The 26,511-nt window shown below is 36.1% G+C and overlaps 1 protein-coding gene across 1 annotated transcript in view; it reads left to right on the top strand.

Moving 5' to 3' along the window:
• Positions 1 to 26,511, top strand: part of COL21A1 (collagen type XXI alpha 1 chain) — an 88,592-nt gene that overhangs the window by 48,847 nt on the left and 13,234 nt on the right. Inside the window, exons 12-23 of the mRNA XM_087882456.1 lie at positions 2,493 to 2,546; positions 3,607 to 3,660; positions 5,250 to 5,303; positions 5,399 to 5,452; positions 9,179 to 9,232; positions 16,276 to 16,320; positions 16,446 to 16,499; positions 19,426 to 19,479; positions 20,182 to 20,235; positions 22,434 to 22,505; positions 24,824 to 24,859; positions 25,748 to 25,792. Of these exons, the coding sequence (XP_087738582.1) occupies positions 2,493 to 2,546; positions 3,607 to 3,660; positions 5,250 to 5,303; positions 5,399 to 5,452; positions 9,179 to 9,232; positions 16,276 to 16,320; positions 16,446 to 16,499; positions 19,426 to 19,479; positions 20,182 to 20,235; positions 22,434 to 22,505; positions 24,824 to 24,859; positions 25,748 to 25,792 (630 nt within the window). The remainder of the gene's footprint in view (positions 1 to 2,492; positions 2,547 to 3,606; positions 3,661 to 5,249; positions 5,304 to 5,398; positions 5,453 to 9,178; positions 9,233 to 16,275; positions 16,321 to 16,445; positions 16,500 to 19,425; positions 19,480 to 20,181; positions 20,236 to 22,433; positions 22,506 to 24,823; positions 24,860 to 25,747; positions 25,793 to 26,511) is intronic.

The following is a 26,511-nucleotide window of genomic DNA, read 5'->3' as shown; positions in this document are numbered from 1 at the left end:
GAGTGTTAATTCTCTAAGGTATGCAGTAAGCATTTGGGCCACATGTTTAATATCTTCATTTCTTGTAAGATTAGTTATTGTTTATTTTGCTTGTGGATCACTATAAAACTAATAATATAACAAGCACTCTAAAATAGAAGTAAAAATAAAAAATATTAATGTAAAATTTCAAGGGAATCAAATCCTTGATTCCTATAAAAGACCTATACAGTTACAGTTGGAATGCTATATATAACTAATTTAAATAACTGTAGATAAAGATAAAAGAAGTATTAGGATTTATAAAACACTGTGAAAATGTAAAGCTAACCTCTATTGAACCTGCATTCAGTTTTGGTCACCACGATGTAAAAAAGATGTGGAGCCTCTAGAAAGAGTACAGAGAAGAGCAACAAAGATGATTAGGGAACTGGAGGCTAAAACATAAGAAGAACGGTTGCAGGAACTGGGTATGTCTAGTTTAATGGAAAGGACTAGGGGAGACATAATAGCAATGTTCCAATATCTCAGGGGCTGCACAAAGAAGAGAGACTCAAGTTATTCTCCAGAGCACCTGAGGGCAGGACAAGAAGCAATGGGTGGAAACTAATCAAGGAGAGAAGCAATTTAGAACTAAGGAGAAATTTCCTGACAGTTAGAACTATTAATCAGTGGAACAACTTGCCTCCAGAAGTTGTAAATGCTCCAACACTGGAAGTTGTTAAGAAGAGATTAGATATGGCACCAATGGTATCAATGGCTGGAAAGGAAAATCAGCAAAAATGTAGAGGACAGAAATTAGGGTAAAGACTTTCACAAGGAGATGAACCCATAAGAAATGTAAATTTGTAGTGAAAAGTTATAACATTAGAATTAGACATTTAATAATTACTCTTTATTAAACTATATAAGCTCAATGACATATATTCTGTTGATGACAAAAGCGTAAATGTAAAATGTTAGGTGGGTTTGTAGGTGGTGGGTTTTTTGTTTGTCTTTGTATTGTATTGTATTGTCTTTATATCTGTGTTTATATTTTAATAATAAAAAAAAAATTTTTTTAAAAAAAGAAGAGATTAGATAACCATTTGTCTGAAGCAGTCCTACCTAAGCAGGGGGTTGGACTAGAAGACCTCCAAGGTCCTTTCCAACTCCATTATTCTATTCTATTCTAATACTTGTCGATACCTACTAAAGATTGTGGAGATTAAGACAGTTATGATCCAATCCAATTTCAACATGGACAAAGCAAAAGACAAGAAAGAATGTAATGGTTGATTTGATTATTGTTGCCAGGATGAGTGTATTGCTTTTTATTGTTTTTATATTGATTTTTTTATCTGTGTAAGCCATCTGGAGTCACTGAGTGAGTTGGGCAGCCATATAGATTATTATAAGTAAATAAATGGAAAATCGGGTGGTGGAGGAAAGAAAGGAGAAAAAGATTACAGAATATACTGAGTTATAGAAACCTAGATTAGATGCCATTGTGATTTAGTGATCAAAGCTACCTCAAAATGTATATCTGAACTGAAATTTGAGTTAAAGTCACTTGAGGTCAAGCTGTTTGGGTTTGTCTTTACGCAAAATAATGGTTTTGCAAAATGTCAGTTTCAGACATTTAAGAACATTTTGCTACTTCTTCAAAACAAACTTGATGACTATTGCTCATGTTCAGTTGTTTGAGGTAGAGATTATTTTGAAGTGTTTCAAAAGTTGGGAATAACCAGGACTTTAATTTATTGTCCAGATGCTGATTTATATGTGCTGGTACAGATTTACTGTTCCACACACTGGCAATATACCATTCAGTTGTCTTATTGGAATAGGTTAAGATGAGCTTGCAAATAAATCATTGGTAGTTAAATATAAAACAAGGAGGGAAAGGTCATATCTGGCAGTGATAAAGAACAGCAGAGTATCAAGTCATAAATAAAGTTACCTGCTAAATTAACTTCATGAATAAAGCCATATAGATACATATTGACTGAATTCTCTGAAATAATGAAATGTTTTTACTATCCGTAATTCTACATAGTAAATATGTTCTTAATGTTTCTGTGTGGAGTATCTGTTGTAAGAAGATATTTCTCAACAAGAATGTTGGTGGGGGCTGGTTCTAGGAAGAACACCATAGATTCTATGTTTTGTGCATTCCAGATAGTTCATTTCTTAATTATTTCAAAATGCAGATGCTGGGAGCTTCTGGCTGATGGCTAATTATTCCCTAGTTTCTTTTTCCTAGCCAAAGCAGTGCCCTTTGCATTTGTTTTTGTACATCATTTCTTCATATCCTAAGATTCAGTGGCTAAATGTTAGCTCAAGGATGCCTTGGCATCCTGACCAGACCAAAGAATTCATGGCTGCTATTGAAGAAAGCAGTGGTATAATTCTTATTTAGAAAGCAAGTCCTGTGGAGTAAATATCTTTGTCTCATTTATGAAGTGATGCCTTTTGATACTTATTTATTTACTTAACATGCTTCACAGTGATTTACATTTTTCCCCTTCTAGGGTGAACGTGGAGTTCCAGGCTTCCCTGGATTACACGGAATTCCAGCATCTAAGGTTCAAACCAAATGCTTCTTGTAACAATGGGTAGGATGTTAAAAAAAAAAATCAAGGGATGTCAAAATAATAAAAATCCTGTCTTTTTTATCTCATTCAGAGTAAAAAAAAAAAACCCATAGGAGTTATTATTCCATGTTTTCTTTTCTGTTTTCAAGAACACAACTTTTAGTTCAGAATATTGTCAAATAAGTAGTTGTAGATATACATATTTCTAGAAGTGGTGATATCACATAGGCTGACTTGTTTATCCAGTTTTAAATAGTTTTCTAATAAGACTGTGATGCTAGGGGAAGTATTTTTCAATATTATCACCTCCTCTTTCCTGATAATTGAAACTAGCCTGCTCTGAAGGTCTGGAATATTTAGTCTATTTATCACCTCAACATTAGTGTAAAGTTTGTCTTAGATGAACTATTGCTCATCCTTCCATTAATACTACCTCCTAATAGATGGATTTGTTTTTGAATTTTTAATTCATTATTTTACACAATAGACCTCCTAAAATATTGTAAATTTGAACTATAATAGAGGTAAATTAGAGTTGTTATTCTTTCACATTGTTGTTTTTATATGTTTTTATGTTATTATTATATGTTTTATAGCACTGTGTAGGAGAAGGAGCCTGGGGGTGGAGTCAAAGAGGAATCAGCCTAGCATCTCTACGTTCCCACAAGCAATCTAAGTCCAATCCATCTTGAAGTCTAACTCTTATCTAGTGCCAAAGTGGTGCTAACTGTTAGTTAGTTGACTAGATTCCTGTACATAGCCATAAGCAATAAATCAGTTTAATTGGAACTTAACACATGGCATTGATCTTTTGCGTCTGATACTGGCTGCAAGAAGCCAAGACAGGCAGGTGGTCTGAATACACAGTTATGAAGACATTTTATTTCTGGTGTGTAAATAAGTATTAATTTTAAACCACATTTGCACTATGTTAAAAGGTATGGCTACTATCACCATAGATATCGTGAGCTAATGTTTTCTTGCTTTATTCTGAACTATTTAATTTGCCTCTTTGCATAGAAAAATAAAGTTATCTATTTATTTTATTAAGGGGGATAGAGGACCTAAAGGAGATCAAGGCATACCAGGAATTGATGGAAAAAAGGCAAGTTAAAGCTTAATATAAGATCAAATGATTTAGTTTGACAAAAAACATTATGTCAGGTGGGCCATTCTTAGAGTAAAGACTAAATATAAATCTAGGTTGTTATAGGCAAGAAATAAAAGTTAACACAAATGGTGAGCTTAGATTTTTCTCAAAGGGATTGTAAAACAAAATCAAGGGAAGATTTGTCAACAAAAGGATATACTTGTCAATAATTTTCTTGTACACAAATCTCAAAAAGGTTTAAAATGGATAAAATATTTTATGATTTTGAACAATACAAGACTGAGTTTGAAATAAAATTATATACAAACGATGAACATGTTATTGCTAAAATATATAAATTTTTGTTGAAATATTAGAGAGAATAAGTGAAACAAATGTATGATAAAATGGGTTAAATGTATATTGGCTACAATATTCAAATGGTTCAACGGGAAAATATGCGGTTGAAAGAATTTAAATTTACATTATTTTCTGGACTTAAAGAGAATTTTTATAAAATGATATATCTTTGATATTTATCACCAAAGAAATTTATAGAATGCATATAGGTACTACAAATTTATGTTGGAAATGTGAACAAAATGGAGAATTTATCCTGTTATCGTAGATCTGTGAAAAAGCAAAAAAAAAAAAAAAAAAAAAAAAAGGAAGGTGTGATGGTGGTGTAAAAATAAATACACTAATTCAGAAGATTTTAAAGACTAATATACTATTAAAACATAGACTTTCTTTTGGAATTAATAGATAAGCAACTGGATTACTATATATTCAAAAATCAAAAACACCACCCACAACAGAGGAATGGTGGTGAAGATGATGGAATTTCACAGATGACCAAATTGATTTCCTTGATTAGGGAAAAGACAGTATCTATATTTATGGCTGACTGGAAACCCCTTATATATGTATTGCATGACACAGAAAAATGAATTTATCACATGTGGTTTTGATGATTAGGGTGGAAAAAAGTAAATAATAGAAAAAAGTGAGCTTTCTTTTGTAACCATAGAGTAAGAGTTAATTTTGTAATCATGCTTATATTTGTTGCAAAGGAAATTGATTGCTTTTTCTTTCTATTTCTTTTTTAATTTTTCTCTGTTTTTCATTTTTTTTAAATTCAATGCTAGTTTATAGAATACAAAAGAATATTTGTAGTTTTCATGTTCTTTTTAAAACTTTTAATAAGATTTATTTAGAGATTTAAAAAATCCAATGGGAAGAGTTCCCTTAGGGAACCTTCCTTTGCAATTTTAGTTCAGTCCTGGGAGAAATTATTGTGTAATGCATAATGAAAGATAAAACATTTTTACAAATCTCTTGGCCAACTTATATCTTAAAACAAGAGCAAGAACACTACACTTCACCCATAAGAATGTTATCACCTTGAATAAGTACTAAAAGAAGAAAAACATAAGGGAAAATTTTTCTTCCCAGTGCTGTTTTTCCACAGCTAGTCAAGCATATTTAGCACTTCATGAGAAGACTAATGAGTCAACTCACCATATATTCTATCAGCCTTTAGAGGGTGCTGACAGTTTGATTTACTGCTGCTCTTATTTAGCTTTGTCCTATTCTCTTACCAGGGCGCAAAAGGAGAAAAAGGTTCTGTTGGACTTCCTGGAATACCTGGGCGGGTTGTAAGTTTCTGACAAATTTGGGGGATTTTCTTTATTTTTCCTTTTTCTGTGCTATTATAACAGGTGAGTAACTCTAACTTTATTTATAAAAACAGGGAGAACCTGGGAGAAATGGGAAGGATGGCGTACCTGGAATTCCAGGTTTTAAGGTATCCAATGTATTGATTTTGTTCAAATATTGTGTTCATAACTGGAATTCAGATTAACTTCATGTATATGCATGACGTATAAAAGTAGTTCTCGGCTTACAACCATTCGTTCAACGTTGCAGTGGCACTGAAAAAAGGGACTTATGACCATTTTTCACACGATCGTTGCAACATCCCCATGGTCATGTGATCTAAATTAGGACGCTTGGCAACTGACATGAATTTATGACTGTTGCAGCTTTTCAGAGTAAGCCAAATTCGCTTCACAACTGCATTATTAACTTAACAACTGGAGTGATTATCACTTAACAACGGTAGCAAGAAAGGTTGTAAAATGGGGCAAAAGTCACTTAACAACTTTCTGTTGCTAAGCTTCTTCTGCTTAGCAACAGAAACTTTGGGCTCAATTGTGATCATAAGTCGAGGATTACTTTACCTGTATGCATATACTTCTTTCTATTTTATTAATGGATTTTAATTTTATTAATCTTATTCTCGTATGCTTGTATTTCTTTTAAACAAATGTGTTGTTTAAGAGTAGCTATGAATAATTAAATGAGACTCAATGGACTGGGAGTCCATCTGGCACAGGGAACAAGGAAACAATTCATAACATAAAAAGGAGAATCAGACAACCACCTCGTACTTCCACTACTCATGTTCTTGACCGTTTAATAGCACCCTATAAGGGTTCCAGACATGCGTATGTGCTCCTAGGTTTGCTTCATGGAAGGGAGGACCTGACCTAATTAGGACTGTTCCATACACCAAAGCTGAACCATGCTTATTGGCATGCAGATAAAGTATAAGAAGTGAGACTCTTGCAGTCCCTTGATCAACTACATGGTTTTGCTCTCTTCCATGTGATATTTATTGCATATGGAATACTTAGGAAGTTTTTGCTGCAACTTTTTCCATCCCTTCCCTTGCTACATACCTTGGGAATTCCCTAATCAAGTTAAATTGCTCTTTCTGGCATGTAGTGTTGTTCTGGCAGCAATAAATAGAGTATAGGAAATTTTGAAGAACAATGCAAGTGCATTACTATCTGATTTTTTAAAAAATCTAACTTTTAATATATGCTTTTGTTTAAATACACTGCATTCTTTCATTCTTAGATTATAATACAGAGGAAGAGGAAGAAGTATAGCATTTATTTCTGAATAGTTTGAAATTAAAAAAACAATGGCCTCTTGTTTCTGCTGGATTAAAATGTTCCCATTTTGCCTTTTAACATCTGCTGTCTATAAAACATCACTTCACTTGGATTTTATTGTAATCAAAGTCAGAATATTTTAACAAGAGAAGTGTCTTTGAACATTCTTCTGGAATCTTCTTCAGTTTCTTCCCAAAAATTCAGAAATAGCCCCCCCCGCGAAACAGTAAATATTCTGCCCATATGCTACCCATCAAAATCATGAGCTCTATAAATTGGCCTCTGTAAATCCATACATTTGCAAACTTTTTGCTGTGGAATAATCAAGGCCCCACCCTTCTTTCTGGAAGAGTTTTCTTTGTCATTGGGAACTCTTTCCATTGGATGGAAAAAGTTATATTTACCAATTTTCCCACTATTCATAACCCCCCACTCTAAGAAACTCAGAACATGAGTATTTCAAAGTTAGACTTTATTAAAGATGCAGTTTCTGCAACCTGGTATTCTTCAAAATGTAGGGAATGGAGATTATGTATTTATCATATAGCAATAGCAATAGCACTTAGATTTATATACCACTTCACAATGCTTTACAGCCCTTTCTAAGTGATTTACAGAGTCAGCATATTGCCCCCAACAATTTGGGTCCTCATTTTACCGACTACCAGCAGCCGGCAGTCAGCAGAAGTAGCCTGCAGTACTGTACTCCAACCACTGCGCCACCGTGGCTCATATGCACAGCTTACACCAGTTTTTAAATTCTCAGCCAGAATGGGTCCTTAAAAGAATATAAGTAGTCCTGGACTTACAATCACAATTGTGCCCAAAATTTCTGTTCCTAAGCGAGATATTTGTTAAGGGAGTTTTGCGCCATTTTATGACCTTTCCTGCCACAGTTGTTAAGTGAATCACTGCAGCTCTTAAGTTAGTAACACGGTTATTAAGTGAATCTGGCTTCCCCATTGACTTTGCTTATCAGAAAGTCGCACATGACCCTGGGACACTGTGATCGTCATAAATATGAACCAGACTTCTGAATTTTGATCATGTGACCATGGGGATGCTGCAATGGTCGTAAGTGTGAAAAAGGGTCATTCACTCTTTAAGTGCCATTGTAACTTTGAACAGTCACTGAACAAACTGTTGTAAGTCGACGTCTACCGGTCGACTTAACAACCATTTGTTTAGTGACTGTTTGAAGTTACAATGGGACTGAAAAAAAAGGGAGTTACAACTGGTCCTTGCACTTACAACAATTGCAGCATCCCCAGGGTCACATGTTCAAAGTTTAGGAGTTGGCAACCGGCATATACTTACAATGATTGCACCATGTGTTGTGACCTTCCTAAGCTAAATCTACAATCATTCCTGGATGACATTGAGACAATGGTTTCATGTGGATGTTAAATGGACAGGGAGGGACTGTTGAACTGTACTGCATCTATATTTGAGGGACTCCCAGTGAAATCTCTCCCAGTCTGACAACAGTGGTTGAAACTAGCCACGAAGAAAGTAGGAAAACCACTGATAAATAGTGCCTCCCATCCCCAGTTCAAAAGCCATAGGCAGATCAAGGAGCACAAAGATGAACATATTACCCACCTCCTGTCTCCACCACAGATCATGAACAAGCATGACTAATGCCGTCTCCATACTAAACCTTACATGTAGGTTACATTTCTTGGATTTTGTTGTTCATCTCTCATTGAAGTCTGAATTAGAGCTGCCCTATGAGCTTTGGAAGGATGAGGTCAGTCATGGTTGTTAGCTACTACTAGCTATTTTAGGGCAGTAATGGCTTGCAACCTCTATTTTGAGTGTGTGTCTGGGCATGCATTCTCCCACACATGTGTATGGAATTACAAGCATTATGGAGCACCTCAGAATGATAGCATTGGGGAAAAAAATATGCTCGGACCCTCTTGTAAAAATTGTCATTTCAAAATTTCAAACACAGCGACCATTTTTGTACTATTTTCCTGAATTCTCTGACAAAATAGCCAGGCAAATTTCTATATATTTTCTTAACTAAATGTATGTGCTCCTAGTGCTTTCCAACATGAACCTTGTTCCAGTTGCTTTTAATGCAGATAATAGAGCCATAAATCAGCAAGGTCTACATCAGTGGGTCATTGTTAGCTGACAAATGCAGCCAAATCAACTACCCCTGACTCTTTTGGAAAGGTATCCATATTCTGTTAGCTGTGCCCTCTGGAAGCAGAAACCAATAGAGCAGCACACACCAGCACAGTTTTCATGTTCTGCTAAATCAGAATGTGGATAAGCTCTTGGTGCTTTCCAGAGATTTATTTCATAGGGGAAAGGGCCTGAATATAGATTTTGCATCATAGGCAAGGTCTATAACCTAAATGCAAGTGGGGGAAAAAAACGGCTTGAAGAAACATGATGTGTAACAGCAAGGTTTAGCTTTGTGTATTTTACTGTCAGATTTAAGGTATTTCCCATCTCCACCCAGATATTGGTGGAGTTAAGTTCAGGCTGTTATAGTTCCCAGTGTGCTACTGGAAATTTAATAGTTTCTTGATTATTTCTCTGTCATCAACATTAAGGGAGAAGTTGGACAACAGGGTTCTCTAGGACCAGAAGGAAGACGGGGGAATCCGGTAAGTTTTTCAGTTTTGACGTTGTTTTACTGACATTCACTTTTCCTTGTTAAAATCTATTTTTAAAAGTTGGGTGTTAAACAAACACAACCACATACTGAATCCTGGCAACTGATCTTTTAATGTTTTTTTAAGAGATTAAGGTGGATTTTCTTCTTTGCGTTACTACTGTACTTTTCTTTTTGGTGAGCAATTACTGACATTCATCAACATGACTCTTTCTTTCCATCTTAGAAAAATAGTGCTTTCATAGGGAGCTTCTTGACATAATATTTCATATTGTTTATTTATTTAATATTACTTTCTACTGCTTCCATAAAAAAGTCTCAAAGTGGTTTACGATTAATATTTGGAGGCGTTCTGAAGTCAGAATGCTAAGGAATGGAAGCTGGGATAGGTATCTGCAGGACCCAGCACTTTCGTTAAAGCAAGTTACAACCCTTTCACACACATTGTGACATCTTAGCACATATATTAAAGGAACAGAGCTTTCACAATGCTGCTTTTATCATTTCCACCCTCCCTTATCCCGGTAAGTATCAGTAACCAGCAGTAATATCTGCATCTCCATCTATTTCCAAAAGTGAGTGGTGAGATATGATAGATAGATAAATAGATAGATAGACAGACAGACAGACAGACAGACAGACAGATACTGTACAGTAGATAGATAGATAGATAGATAGATAGATAGATAGATAAATAGATAAATAGATATTTTTGACCCAAACATCCCTGAGCCTTTGAGGTGCATATTATCTTTTATCATAATTCCAAGTTCTTCAAAATTCTAAGTTGCCAGTATTCTTCCTCCTAAATTCTGCCTGCTGAGCCCATGATCCAGAATTTCCTAAACCTTTCCATTTTTCTGCTCTACATTTCCATTTTTTCCTTCTTGGAGGGACTGTCAACATTTTATCAATTACTTCAGTCTCTGATTCTTCAATACCCTTTTTAGTGCATGTAGTCATGCTAGACCTCCAAAATCTATGGTACTTATGACCTGGTTTCAAAGTTCCAATGTTGCCTCTGCCATGGTCAAGAGGCCACATTTTGGGTGCTTAGCAACTTACCTGCATTTATGGCCATTTATGGCATGACCTCAATTTACAATGGTTTTGCAAGAAATAGGCATTTACTTCCCATTTCTGGCAAAAACCGTCTCATAGTAAACAATGGGTTCACTTAATGATTGCAGTGTTGGTGTAATGACTGTACTGTTTACTTAATGATTACTGCAAAAAGGTCATAAAATTGGTTTAGTCACCCACTTTACAACTGTCGCAACTTATGACCATATTTGCCAAGCTCAATTACAGCCATAGTCCGGGAACTATTTGTATTTCTAGCCTACACTGCTTTGATGATCATTTTACCATATAGCAGAAAGCATGTTTTACAGAAAACAATTTTTCTAGAGCAGGAGAGAGAATTGGAGATTGCAAATTAAAATTCTTCACTCATATGCCAATGGAGGATATACCCTGTTAATTCCACAAAGGACTTCCCCCAAGATTGCCTTTCCTACAGCCAATGATTCATGAAATGCTCCATACAACTTTTATAATACTCCCAGAGAGTGGCACTTTTCCCATTTGTACAGCATCCAAACATTCTGTTTCCCTTGGTTATTTAACCATTGTATGGATAATCTGCTTTGAGTTAGTGTTTGATCAGAGACAGACATTCTTTATCATCTCAGTTAATGTAATGCTCACAAAAACTAGATGTTTATATGGTACAGATTAAATTGAATAAAGCCAGCAGTTTTCGTTATTTAGAAACATTATATTGAAACTTATACTTCATGTTTAATTTCCTATCTGTATTTATTGTGCAATTGTTTAATTTACCACCCATTGTTTCTTGATCATATCATTTGGACAGATATACAGTTGGGGGGTCCTTGGTGCTCTCGGAGCTTGGTTGTTTTCTTGCACACCTTTTATTACCTAACTAGGCAACATCATCAGTGTTAGCATTGTAGTTAGGTCAGGGGTGGATTCTACTTACCTTTATTACCGGTTCGCAGCAGGGCCATGTGCGCTCTTCTGCGCAAGCGCAGAAGCTTCTGAGCATGAGCAGAAGCGTTTTGATGACATCAGGGTCAGTGGGTGGAGCCTCCTGCTGGTTTTACTACCGGTTCTATAGAACCAGTGCGAACCGGGGGCAACCCACCACTGAGCTAGGTAGTACTGAAGATATTACTTACACCCACAACAAAATATTAGGGACAATAACCATCTTGGTCTTTGACACACTGATTTTCAGATTGATTCTTTTCATGGAACAGCTATAGAGTTTAAAAATCACCATATACCTCACTTGGGTTGTCAGCCAATAGCACAACATCATAAGCAAAACAAAACAAAAAGTACATGAATATTAATACCTGCTACCAATATATTTCTAATGTCACTACAAGCATTCCTTATTATTCATTTAGTTTATTCATTTAGAATATTCAAAACTGTTTCAATGATGAAACTCTGGGTTGTATATCCCAAAAGTACTTTTCAAAGGCAACTGGACTTTGTTTTTCCTTGAGGACGTTTTGCTTCTCATCCAAGAAACTTCTTCAGCTCTGACCGAATGGTGGAGGATGGAAGGATTTATATTCCTTGCAGTTATATTGTTAGCACTCTTTCTGAGAGTTGTTGAAGCCACTTGAAGGTTTATCTGTGTCAATAGGGTCACCTGAAATAGGGATGGAACTTTCGTGGAACTGCTGAAATGATTGTATAATAAACAGAAGATAGGTGGTGTCATATCCCTCCCCCTCTGTTAAGAGAGGGCTTTGATGGCCACTTTGACCCCTTTTGCAAACCAGTGGTCCCCTGTCCAGAATGTGGACTTTGCTGTCTTCAAAAGAGTGACCTTTGTCTTACAAATGCAAATGGATGGCTGACTCTTGTCTTGATGGGTTTTGCTCTCCTATGTTGTGCCATGCCTTTGTGAAGGTTTCTCCAATGTACAGATCTAAGTATATTTCTCACTGCATTGTGCTGCATATATCATGTTGCTCAGCTTGTGTCTGGGTGTTTTACCCTTGGGCTGGACAAGCTTCTGCCTTAGTGTACTTTTGGGTTTGAAGCAGTGGTGAAATTCAAATTTTTTTACTATCGGTTCTGTGAGCGTGGCTTGGTGGGCATGGCAGGGGAAAGATACTGCAAAATCTCCATTCCCACCCCACTCCAGGGGGAAGGATATTGCAAAATCTCCATTCCCACCCCACTCCAGGGTAAGGATACTGCAAAATCCCCATTCCCTCCCCATTCCTGGGGGAAGATATTGCAAAATCTCCATTCCCACCCCACTCTCGGGCCAGCCAGAGGTGGTATTTGCCGGTTCTCTGAACTACTCAAAATTTCTGCTACCGGTTCTCCAGAACTGGTCAGAACCTGCTGAATTTCACCCCTAGTTTTCCTTCCATCCTCCACCATTCGGTCAAAGCTGAAGAACCTTCTTGGATGAGAAGCGAAACATCCTCAAGGACAAAGTCCTGTTGCATTTTGAAAAAGTACTTTTGGGACAACCATGACCTGAATGACTGAGAATCTCCATAGACATCTGGATATATCACAAAGCAGATATACCTAACCACTCCACAAATTCTTTTAATCTGCTTTAGAACAGTGAAAAAGTTCACTCGGGTTGCTACATACCTTGTTAATTCATTCATATGAAAAGGTTATTTAACTTTTGAAATTAAGCAACAATTTCATAGCTCTGCTGAAGTATTTTGTATTTGCTATTCTAAAAAAAGAATTAAAAAAACATGAGACTCGTTTGCCAGTATTTGACCAACTACCCAGCCTTTGCCAGGGACCTTTTACATCACATGATTTTAGACAGACTAGAGAAAGAAAATACTACATACTTTAGAATAACCTTTCTTCCTGGAATTCTATGCCTTTCTACTCTCTGACTTGCAGAGCGTTGTCTGTTTAAAATTTTCAGCTATAATCTTTGCCAAATGCTCTGTGCTCTAGTTGTTCTCCTGGCAGCTTTCTGTGTATCAAGGAATATATGTTATGTAACAAGGAAATTTAAGTTTGAGCAGAAAATAAATGGGTTTTCCTGTTAATAAGATCCAGCCAGATGCGGAGTGATTCTTCCCTCTTCAATTTTTGCTCATAAAAATGTAGGTGTAAACTTGGTGAACTCCCATGTGGAGATGCCATAAGAAGAATCAAAGTGAAGGCTACTTCTGAGCACAGTTTTGGTGGAAATATATTATATTTAAGATGAAACTGAACATGATTGCTAATAATTCTTCAGCTATCCTGAGGCAGGTTTAAAAAATAGCAATAACAGGAATTATCTGCCAATTTGAAGTCTAACAAAACCTATTAGAAATAGAAATAGAATTTTTTATTGGCCAAGTGTGATTGGACACATACAAGGAATTGGTCTCTGGTGCATAAGTTCTTAGTGTTCATACAAGCAACAAGTGATAAATCATAATCCTAAAAGACAATCATCATAAATCATAGATACAACACTCAGTGATACTGATAGGCTACTCAAGCAATCAACATAAATCATAATAAAATACTAAATAAAAGCAACCAACATAAATCATGAGATACAACAAGTTATAGTCAGAAGAAACTAAGGAATTAGGAAATAGGACAGATGAGAAGGATAATAAGTAATACAGGCCTACTGGGTGGTTTGACGTCCCAGGCATCCCTGGGGTGTCAAACTGGCAGCCCATGGGCCAGATGCATCACATGCAGGCCATGCCCACCCCAGCTCCACAAAGGGAAAAAACGTCCTAATACATCTTGTGACGGCATCATGACGTGGTGAGTTTGACACCCGTGGCATAGACAGCGTTGTGGAAATTAGTTGTTTAACGAAGTGATAGCATGGGGGAAAAACTGTCTTTGTATGGCAGAATTCTACTTTATATATGTATAAATAATAAATATATAATATGGGCTTTGCCTGCTTTGACATATCTCTAACTAAACATGAACTAAAATCAGTCATTGTTAACACAAAAAATATTGCAGGAAACAAAGATACAGTTTTTTGTAAACTCAGAAAGAATTTAAAAAAATCTAAAAGTGCCTTCATGAAAAACAATATTAGAAGTCTGCATGTTTGAGACTGTGCATAGCTTTTCTTTGTAGTGGTGGCAGAATTTTTTTTTAGGTAAATATGATTGCCAGATTGCTATTTCAATAGGACTTTTGATCAATGGAGTGATTGATCAAGCCTGTTTCAAATCTTACAGGCCACATAAATAAACCTTCTAGATCAGACTAGACCATTTAATTCTAATAGTGATCAATTTGTGCTAGTTTTCTATTTATTAATTTATAAATCAGTCCATTTCAATAAATAAAGAGAAGCCCTCCAGGCTACGACTCCTATCACTCCAAGCAAAATGGTTGGAGAAGTCTTGGGACCCCATACATGAAAGAATGCCCATCAGTCACATTCTTTCCTTCTGTGATTTCTATTGCAAATCTAGTTGTTTTCAATGTAGTGTGGGCTTCTCCAACAGCAGTCTCATAAGATATCAATATATTTAGCTATACAGCATTTGAAATATATGTGTACAAGCAAAAATTACACCAGATAATTTTGATATATGGTCTTTGTTCCCGAATGGTTCAATTGAAAGTAGGGGTGTCACTTTTATTATATCCAAGTATACTATACATTTTAATTAAAATTAATTCTGTGCTGTCCTTTTAAAAATATTGCCTTCAGAATTTAATTACTCTGTGTTAGACCTTTGGAGGCAAAGTGTGCTTGTGCACAAATGTATTTCCTTAGCTTCTTATCATCATCACAATGTGATAGGTGAGGTCTAAATTGGAGGTCCCCTTGTAAAATTCATCATATGGCTGTTATTGCTCCTAGCAAGTAAATCATATGATTCATTCAAAACTGGCAAAAACTGTTGGTTTTTTTACCCTGTGGCTTCCAGTAGCAAAGAAAACTGGCAGCTTCTGTTTGTGGTATGCAAGTTGTGTGATGAAGTCACTTCTGCTAGGGTTAAATGATTGTGGGTGCCATGAGCCTTGGTGGTCATTAAATGAGTCACAGCCACTGTGAACGTGGGGAGTTCTATAGACTCAAGCCAAACCAAGCCAAAAAGCACAACTGTATTTAGATAGTCAGGGTTTTCCAGCAGAGACACCAAGTACTTTTCTGAAGTGTTTTCTTGCCAATGCTTTTTATGGTGTAGGAGGAAAGGGTCACAACCCAAACCTTGCTACAATGAGGATGGAAATTAGATTTTCTTTTTTTAAAATAAAGACCTCATTGTTTTTTGTTAGTTTCTCAGAAAATATCTCAATCCAAAAATAAAAGATAATCCAGCTGTTTTTGAGATGAAACATATTTTTCTTAATATTTTACAATATCCCCAAAATAAAACAGAAAAAAAGAAAGCAGAGAAAGTTTCATGCAAAAACATTCTCTTGAAACAAAGGTCAGTCTCTTGCAGACACAAGGGACATTGTTACAGTGAGAGAAAATAATTAAAACCAGTTCAAAAATAGTTTTGAAGATGCATTATGCACAGTGATTCCATAGTTTTTTTAATGAGCTAGAAGCCCAGGATAGAAACAGCTATGTAAGTTTAATTCTTCATAAGAACAATTGTGTATGTAGTTAAAGATCCAGATCAAGATATTTCAGATGCCTCCCTCTGTGCATTGTTGAGTCATGCTCAAGAATCAGTCAAGAATTCTAATGTTGACTCATTTCCTCTATTGATTCACAGCTCAAAGATTATAGACCATGCAATCTGGGATGGAGACGTGGACACACATATAAATATAATAGGTGAATCTGCCAACATGCAGCTATTTCTAACCAATGTTCATGATTGTGTTTCCTCATCATGGGTAGTCGTTCACACATAAACATGAATTTACAACTTCTGTTTCAAGTCTGAGATCACAGTGGGATATGAATGCATAATTATCTCCAAGGATAATTGGAGAATGAATAAAGAACTTCAAGTGAGAATCACAGCGGTGTTTCTATTTAATATTTTCAAATTTATTTTTCCCAAGGGAATTCCTGGGATCCCTGGAGTTCAAGGAATAAAAGGAGACAAGGTATTTATCAGGATGTAGATTTAATATAGAGACATTTCCTTTTTTTTGCTTTAAAGTACTGCTGCCACAGTGCATTCTATAATCAATTAAATAATGTTTTGTTTTGTTTTTTAAATTTATCATAGGGTGAAAGTGGGCTGCCAGGACAAGAAGGAGGAAAAGGATCACCAGGATTACCTGTATGTTTTTGTTATTCCATTTTTTTGGAAGTGGGTGTGGCAAAATGCCATGGTTATAGGAATCATGGACTGAAGAAAATCATGCTATCCGGTTCTGTATTATACTTTGACAGCAAATGTAAAATCCAGAAGTCAATATGTCTGAATGAAATAATTTCGAAATGAATTCCTTTGTCAATGTCTGAGCTTGAAAAAACAAAGATGCTAGTTTTAAAACAGAGAAGAAAACCAGTATAACTTCATGAAAACAAATTAATTATGCTGCAGATGCGCTGTCCTGAATTAATGCATACTGAATGCGGCATGGAAATTGAAGTTAAACGGTTTTGGAGACCATTCGCTGCCTTAAGGATGCTTTCAAATGTTCTGCATGAGCTCTTAACAGGACACGTGTCGTGTCATGCACTTAGTAGGGAACTTGAAAATTATGATTCTTTCCATCACATTGAACTGTTTTATAACAAGGAGGCGCCTCTGTTCTGACCTGTTAATAGCTTCCACAAAATTATTCTCTTTCCAGAATGGATGGTACGCTAATTTTGAACAGATGGCAACTGTCACCAATGTAAATTCAAAGCGATGGGAATTCTTCGTGTAGACATAGCTCCATTTTAATAGGGAAGGATTTTGGAAGAGGCTTCATGTTTCAGCTATAGGTTTAATCTTAAAAAGTACTACAGTACTTCAAGGAGAGTTGCTTTGCAGCATGCTGGTTATGGTTTCTCCAAGATGGTTTCTGCATGTACAGGAAGCACAGTATCAGTTTGGATAGTACATTTTCCAGATCATTTATTGTGATTACCGGTATGTTACATTCTCTTCTTCCCTGATAGGTTCCATTTACTTTCAAATGCATGGAAGATTTAAATATTTAGAATGGCTGAAGAGAAACCAGCCAGAATATAAAGTGAAATTTAGTTGCTGTTAGTTACAGTAGTTGTTCCAGAAGAGAATGGATGAAAATCTTGTTGACAATTCATATGTAATACCTGAGGGAAATTTCATCAAGAATAAGGAAAAATTATTCCTATTATAGTTGCCAGCTTCAATAATTTATTGTTATATTTGCCATTAGTAACTCCAGTTTTGGAGAAAGAAGCAGCAATAGTTTGCTATACTGTATTTTAAAAACTTGCTTCTTTCTTGTTGCATCATTTTTGGCTAATTTTGTAAAACTGCTATATTATGAGTGGGGAGCCAGGGGACTTTCAGATGTTGCTGCATTATATCTCCTAGCATCTCTTGTGTTTTGCAGTGCTGGCTAGGGTTGATGGGAGTTGCGATTTAATAGCATTTAAAGGGTACAGGCTCTTCATGTCAGTGCTCCATACTGTGTAAGAAAAACCTATTTGCAAAGAATTTATAACCCGAAAAAAGACTGTCCTTAAACTTAGATGCAGAATATGGGATTGGCCCTTTTGATTTTGTAGGGAACATGTAGAGATTCTTCTGTTAGTTTTATGGATTCTGCAAGATTTGGGGGGTTTTTGGGTGGGGGGGGCAGGCTTTTTAGTCATGGCTATCAATGAAACCAAGCTTGGAAAAATTCTTGTTCTATTTCCTGCTTTAATTCTTTCTTTCTTTTGTTGGCTTTGCCTGAGGTTTATGTCAAACTAAGTGCTTCTTGGTTTATGATAAGCCATATTACAAGATATTTATACATTTAGTATCAGGCTTTTCAAATGAACAAAAAAATTATCCTAGAGTGGCATGTTTCACAGGCATTATGGCTAGGCCAAAAAAGGTTAAATCGCCCTGTGATTCCAATGAAAACAGAATTATTTGAGCACTTCTTGCTCGCAGTTAAATTTAAGAATGTACTTTTGATAATCTGTTTAGTATTACGTCTGGTTTGAACCTGAGCCATACATAAAGTACCAGTTACATGCACACTTGATCAATTATAAACAGAGGATTTGCAAGCAGAGGTTTGAAATAGGTTTGCAAACCTTGACTGGCAGGAAGCCAATTTGAATTCATTGTACTTAATGCTTGGGCAAATATAATGTAAACACTGATTATGGGAAAGGAAGGAAGGGAAGGAGCGAGTGTGTATCCCATGTGCTAGTTTATCATTTGTATATTTTATAACTGTTGGTAATATCAAATATTTATGTTCTAACCTTCCTTAATTAATGGATCATTGCACTTAGGAGGCACTAACAACTATGTAGCTTTAATTGGCACTTGCAGAGGAGGAGAGAGAAAATTAATAATGCCTTAGTGGAGTTAAGCCCAAGTTTCTCTTGCGGTTGCCAGAGTCCAAGCAGGATCTCACTGTTGCTGCTTATCTTGGAGAAGCCTCTCAGCATTTTTCCTGGTCAAGTACTTCACACAATATATTTTTGGATCACTCTCTGCCCTTTGTTGTTTAATTTGGTTTCAGTGTCAGGTTTTTAGTTTAATATCGATGACAATGCTGTTTACTCAACTCCTCATCCCTCTCTTATTTTTCTTTTCCATTGTGAGGAAATTTTTCCACTGTATTGAATAAATTGAAATTGTATGCATATAAGGCAGAATGGATTCAGATGAATATGGAGTCATGGTGTAGTAGAAATGCCTGATTTTTAAAGCAAGCATATTGTCTCTTATAGAGCACTTCCTATTTTGGAAAGGCTATTAGGAAAACAGATTATATTCTCTAAATAATAAACATGTAACCCTTATATTTATTTGTATTTGGAAGGAATTAATGTTAAATGTTCAATTGCAAGTATAAAAATATAAGGCAAAAAGAGGCAGAATGCAGTAACAGTGCAATATATCCACATTTTCCATTTGTATTATTCAAATGTAAGAAATGAAAGGGTTCATGTTAGAAGAAATTGTAACAATCTGTATTAGTTATGTTCCATCTTTCTCATTTTTAAAAAGAAATCTTGGGGATTGTTTATGTATATCTGTTTTTGTTTCTATTTCTCAGGGTCTTCCTGGACCTGAGGGATCATCAGGTTTACCTGGAGGGTCTGGTCCTAAGGTATATTTTCTGCTTTGACTTGTAAAAAAGGAAATCTTAAAAAAACATTATCCAAATTATAAATAAACAAGAGAAAAATCAAATATATGAAAACTCTTCTGAACTCTAGCATAGTGAAGTCAATATTTGGGAGCACAGGAAGCTCAATACGTGCAGGAAATACAGGGCTTTTTAAGATTGTTTCATTCTGTCCAAAGTTGAAATAACAGTCCTTTCCTTAAATTGGAAGGGGGAGCAAGATCTTGCACATCTGAGTAGATGAAGTCTACGTGCTTCTTGTAGAAATCTTGGAACATAAAAGTCTGTGCATTGAAGCTTCTATATCCATGCTCATTTTGTGGGATTTTGTAACTCCCATAAACCCAGTGCTGCAGTCTTTCAATGCATCTCCTTCATGTATGTAAGAAATGAAAACAGAAGAGCTTGTAAACTGAACTGTAACAATTCCCCCTTCATTCTCTAATATGTTCCTCTATTCTCTTACACGCACCAGCACACTCACTCAGATACAGCCACAATTCATGATACTATTCTAAATCACTCTGTATACATTACAATAGGGGAATTTCAGAAAAGGGGTAGCTCCCGAGAGGAAGAGTTGCAGTGATACAACCTGGCGTATTCATTTAATTTGTCTGGCTAAACATTTTGTACAATTTGTTTTAGTAAAACCATTAACTAATTAAAGTCTCATATTCACAGGGCAACAAGGGTGAACAAGGACCTCAAGGGAAATCAGGAATTCCAGGTACCAAGGTAAATTTGGCTAAGTTTCAGTGTGTCGTGTGAGGCAAGGAACTACATTCTTTGGTTAACCTAAAAACTATGCTTGCTTTGTGTTCAGTGTACATTTTTCTCTTCCTGAAATGAACTTGTGATTACTGAAAAAAAAACTTAGCTTCTCCTGATAATTAAAGGACAAACTGCCTATATTAGCTACTCCTTATTAAAATAAAAATATATGAGCTATGTTTATGGATGGAGTTCCCTTTTGCAGAAGCTCCAGGGATGTATATGTTCTGGAATTGGGGGCCAGTATCCACGCATGGTTACTCAGGTCTCGTACCTCCTTTCTCATGTTAATTTTTGTCACTTTTAACCGTGGCTCATGTTGACATCTGCACAAAGTTTAACCAGGGCCCTTTACATCTAACATTTGTGAAAGATAACAATTGTTGAAAGTACAGATAGTCCTTGACTTATGGTCATTTGTTTAGTGACCATTGAAAGATATATTGGTGCTGAAAAAATGACTTATCACCAATTGTCACACTTATGACTGTTGTAGCATCTCTGTGGTTCCATGGTCAAAATCTGGGTGCTTGTTCTGTCCCCAACCCCATGCACACACACCAACAGACGTTCAGGAGTTAAAGACCAAACCAGCCAGCAAAATCCTTTTCCTTATGATAACGGAACTTGGCAACAACCTAGTGGCTGCCTGCCAAGAGTTTATTATTTACAAAGAGGAGAGATAACTTCTCCCCACTTCTGATACATCAAAGGAAAGCAGCTCAATAATTATAATCAAGTCCACAGATAATCCAGTCTTAAAGCAAAAGTCCGGCAATGCAGAATGGCATGGAAGCTTTCAGCTTTGTTCGTCACAAGGTTTGACTGGCCACCACGCTCCCTTTTATATCCTGTGGGGTGTGGTCCAGTGACTCAGCCTAATCTCGGGCACGCCCTTTCTTCTGTTGCATGCGCTTATCTCTGCAACGCTGGCGTGGGTCCAGCCAAGACTCATTACCCTCATCACTGTCCATCTGTGGCTGCGTGGACGTGCTTGGCCCTGGCCCTATCTCTTGCCCTTCGGCGGACACCGAAGGCATTGCCAGAGAGGAGGGTCCTGGAGAGGGAGGCCTTGCCAACTCCTCCCCTTCACTCTCGGAGTCCTCTCCTGACGATGACACAGGCTCCGGTAACGGAGCCACAACAGTGCTTGGCAACTATATTTATGATTGTTGTACTATCCCAGGGTCCCATGACCGCTGTTTGCAACTTCCCCAGGCAGCTTCTGATAAGCAAAGTCAATGGAGGAAAGACAGATTCACTTAAAAACAGTATGGTTAACTTAGCAACTCTTGTGATTTGCTTATCCACCACAGCAGAAAAGGTCACAAAATTGGAAATGACTCACTTAACAACTGCCTCACTTACCAATGGAAATTTCAATCCCAATTGTGGTTATAAATTGAGGACTACCTGTACCTAGAGCTCGATTCCCAATTTGAACATGGACTGGTGGGGAACTTGTTGGCTAAATGCTTGTAGCAATTAGAAATGAGGTGATTTTTAAAAAAAATGATTTACCACTGCAGTTCTTTTAAATGTTTGCATAAATCAAGTTCTGAAATCATTTTATCAGGATTGTGATAGAAGAGCTGTGCTTTTATGTAAATAGTTCAATTTTCTTCATGTTGATGGATATTTTCAGTATTCTGAGCAAAGCCAAGAATAATGAATGTGCTTATGAATTTTTATCAAGTTTGTTATGTTTACAGCTCATTTGATGACAAAATATCACAGGGATTTACTCTGTGCTGGAAATATTCAGGGAAAAACCCCCCTGAAAGATATAGAATAGAATTCTATATTGGCCAAGAAGTTTTCTTCTCCAACAAGTGCTGGGAAATAAGGATATGAAAGAAATACTTTTCTGGGGAAGTGGGACAGCTGCATACTGTATGCCCTATAAACAATATGGCAACTTTAACACTATGTAAAGAGTTTAAAGATCCATTTCATTCATGCACCCTCATATTGTGAAGAACCTCTTCTTAAGATTTTGCACAACTGTAATGTGAAGGCCCAAGAAAAAAGAAGTGCAAAGTCATTACCATCCATGTGCTTTCAAATCAGGTATTTGCAGAATTCTGTCCACAGCTTCACAAGAACAATGCATTTTCAGAATGTGTAGTTTCCTATTTATGGAGTTCTTTTTGGTTTCTTAGGGAGAACAAGGAAGACAAGGTGATTCAGGTGAACCAGGCTATCCCGGGATGCCTGGTCCTCCCGGTTTGAAGGTATGCCTGTTTTTTTTAAAAAAAATATTATCATGGACCTTTATTTCCTTTTATAACAAAGCCCAAAGAATCAGTGAGCCTTTAGTTGTGAATTACTCTTACAAATGTAATACTTAAGACCATTCGACAAAAAGTTAACTTTGTAGTTACAATTTTCCCAATCAGAACCAGAAATTGCAAGACTCTTCTCAGAATATATGATTGCGCTGCTGACTTTTATCAATGAAAAGTGCATCTACTTCAGACAATTCCCTTAACCTCCGAAGATATGAATATTTAACTGGAATAATTTGTTTTGTCCATGTGATATCAGTACATAGAGATTAGTGGATTAAATTCCACTAAGGCCTGTCTTAGAAGAGAAGAAACTTTAGTTAATATTTATTTGTTTAATTTAGACGGCTTTTGTGCCCATATAGTTATAGTACTTTGGGAGTTCTCATGTGTGAAATGCCACAAAACGTAAGAAAAAACCCAACCGATAATTTTGTGTTTGAAGGTATACTAATGGTACTTAAAGACAGGTCCTTGAAGTTCTAGTTATTCCAGCATCCCTGCAGTCTTGTGATTGTGATCTGGGTGCTAGCAACAGTCTTGCACTTACAATGGTTGCCATATCCTACATATGTGATCATGTCTATGGAGATTCTCAGTTATCCAGATCATGGTAATTCCAAAAGTGCTTTTTCAATAGGGTTATATATTTCTCTTATCTCATCACCATCAAATAGACCCTCACTTTAGGGTTAGACAGGACCAAACAATACCTCTGATCCCCAGTCTTCTTAAGCGGCTGAGAAGAATGCCATGGGCTAGGGTTAAGGTTAGGATTTTGAATGATATTGAAGGCCACTGAAAGCTTAACATAGGAAAATTACATTTGAAAGAGTCCAGCTTGCATGGTATAATAACTTGGAGAGAAAGATATTGCATGGCTTGTCATATCAACCTCTCCATAAGGCCATATGATACATGGCTGGTGGAGATATGGATACAAAAAAGATGAGTGGAGGGTGAAATTATACCTTTCTATTATGAGTTCTAATTTTTACCCCTCTATCACATTTCTTTTCATTTCCATCAATCCAAAGTCCATGAATATATTATGTAATATTAAGAAGTAAAATATTGCTTTTATCACATCTACAATTTTCTTCCTAGTCATTAATTCAGTATCACAATAGACACATTTATCCAAAGAACACAAGCTTTACAATATTCTGAAATAATTTTTTAAGATCAACTTATTTTCTTTTCAATATTATAAATTTACATTTGGGAAAATAAGTTATCTCAAATGGAGTATTAAAATTACACATCACTGGACATCTTTGTTTAAAAGGACTTTTACTGGCTTTTAGGGAAACTGGGCAAGAATTTACCTGAATGCAACAGTAAAATCCTATTTGCAGCTGAAGATGAGTGTCTTCTTGAAGATCTTTCAGTTTCTGAAGACTTTAAACATTTGCAATACCCTTCCTTAACATCAGTTTTTCTTCTTATATCATGGGCTCTTTAATCAAAGCAGAAATATACACTGATACACTTGTTACTGCATTGAGAATCTTTGTTCAAAATTGTTTAAACAAATAAGTAGGATCCAGAAATGTGGGTGCAAAAGAAATTCGAACAATGATGTGGTCTAATAAACTGGCATGCCAAGAATGACTGGAGATGTGAAATTAAAAATGGAAATTGTGTAATGCCATGTACTAGCATGGCTCTAAGTTGTGCAAACTATTGTTCAAGAGATTGCACATTGCCTTGTATAAATATATTTCATGATGTCATGGAAAAACCATTTCATATGTACAAGGCATGTCTACAAATACAACTGCAGATAGTCCTTGATTTACAATCATTCATTTAGTGATCATTTTAAATTACAACGGCATTGAAAAAGTGACTTGTAACCAGTTTTCCCACTTACAACTGTTGCAGCATCTCCATAGTTATTTGATCAAAATTTAGGTGCTTGGCACTGGCATGTATTTATGACAGTTGCACTGTCCCAGGTTCATGTGAACACCTTTTGTAACTTTCCTAGCTGGCTTCCAACAAGCAGTCAATTGACGAAGCCAGATTCGCTTAACCACCACATGATTCAGTTAATAACTGCAGTGATTCACTTAATAATTGTGGCAAGAAAGGTCATAAAATGGGGCAAAACTCATTTGACAACTTGCTTAGCAGTGGGAATTTTTGGCTCAATTGTGGTTGTAGGTCAAGGACTATCTGTAATAGTTTTTAATTTGTTTTGGTTTAATTTCACCATTACTGTTACAAATAACAGTTTAACAAGAAATTTTACTTTTCAGGGAGAAAAAGGAAACCAGGGTGAAAAAGGCATCCAGGTATGCTGCTTTTTCCTTTTTTTTTAAGTGATGATATAACTAGGAATAATGCTTGCTTGACGAAAAGAATATAAGCTGTGAAACTTTGCATTACCTGTGACTGTGCTTTATTGTTCAATCAGAGAAGCCATAGACTGTTTTTAGGTTTCATTCTCTGACCTGTGCTAGACAGAACAAACTACCATCCCAGGATCATAAATGTGATCTTGTAGAGTTAATTAGGCTGGTCGGCTTGTTGAGAGTATCTGGAGGATCCAATTGGTACAGATTGGCACCTTTGTTATTTAAGACACAATCTAAAGTTAATATGAAAAATTAGCAATGCGTTTTATTGAGGTTTTAACACAATGAAATATGAACAAGTTACATCAAAGCATGGCAGAACTACCGACTATATCAAACTAATTAAGACTCTTTTTCAAGAGTCAAGAACCCCCCCATTGTTTTTTCAGTGAATATATATATGTTTTATTGAAAGTTCTATCTGATGTTATACCTGTGGAATCTTTTCCGATTTCTTTTTTTGACATTTCTTAAGCTATTTTTACATCTTTGGTTTAAATATTCTTTAAAATTAAGATCCAAATTAAATTTCCTATTGTTTTGCTTCAGGTTTAGAAATCAGATGTGGTGTGTGTATTGTTTGAATCAATATAAATGTGATATACAGCAATATACTGAAATTTGGACAACATAAATTACACAGTTGGAATGTAAATAATGGAACTTAATGATTCAAGCAATCTGTGAAGTCTACATGTAATCCTCCTGAAAGTAGATATATTGAAATAAATGAATAGGCTTGTTAGGATCCAGCCTATATGTAGTTGTGTGAATATTCCATTTCACATCAGTAACCAATTTGGTTTTGTTTTGTTTTTTCTTAAGGGTCATAAGGGTGAAGGAGGCAAAACCGGTACTCCAGGCCATAAGGTGAGAAGGAGAGATTATCAAGTCCTTTCTGAATTCCACAATTTTTTACAGGACATATTTGCTGGTAATGTGTTTTTTCCATTTTTTTATCCTCAAACAAAGCTTGTCACAGTTTTGGCAATTCTCATAAGCCTCATAAGGCTCTGGTTAATTTCTGACAGCAGACACTAGAAATATTTTGGGTTGATGGACATACTAGGAATATGCCAGTAATCCTCGATTTACGACCACAATCGAGCCCAAAACTTCTTTTGCTAAATGAGAAATTGTTAAGTGAGTTTTGCCACATTTTACCACCCTTCTTGCCACTGTTGTTAACTGAATCACTGCAGATGTTCAGCTACTGACATGGTTGTTAAGTGAATCTGGTTTCCCTATTTATTTTTTTAAATTTGATTTATATGCCGCCCTTCTCCGGAGACTCAGGGCGGCTTACAATGCGCTAAGCAATATTGACAATATTGATAATGCAATCGTCATAAATATGAGCCAGTTGCCAAGTGTCCAAATTTTGATCATGTGGCCGTGGGGATGCTTGAACGGTCATAAGTGTGAAAAAAGGTCATAAGTCACTTTTTCCTGTGCCATTATAACTTTGAATGGTCACTAATGAATTGTTGTAACTTGAGGACTACCTGTAATGTCAGTGTGTACATAGATTCTCATAAATAGCTGTCATGGTGTAGGTGATCAGTCCCAACATGCCTGTTTTTATCACA

Source organism: Pantherophis guttatus, chromosome 1 (assembly GCF_059756535.1).
Source record: "Pantherophis guttatus breed Tessera chromosome 1, ASM5975653v1, whole genome shotgun sequence".
Classification (NCBI taxonomy): domain Eukaryota; kingdom Metazoa; phylum Chordata; class Lepidosauria; order Squamata; family Colubridae; genus Pantherophis; species Pantherophis guttatus.
The sequence above is the reverse complement of the archived record's forward strand: the minus strand, read 5'-3'. Positions and strand labels throughout refer to the sequence as shown.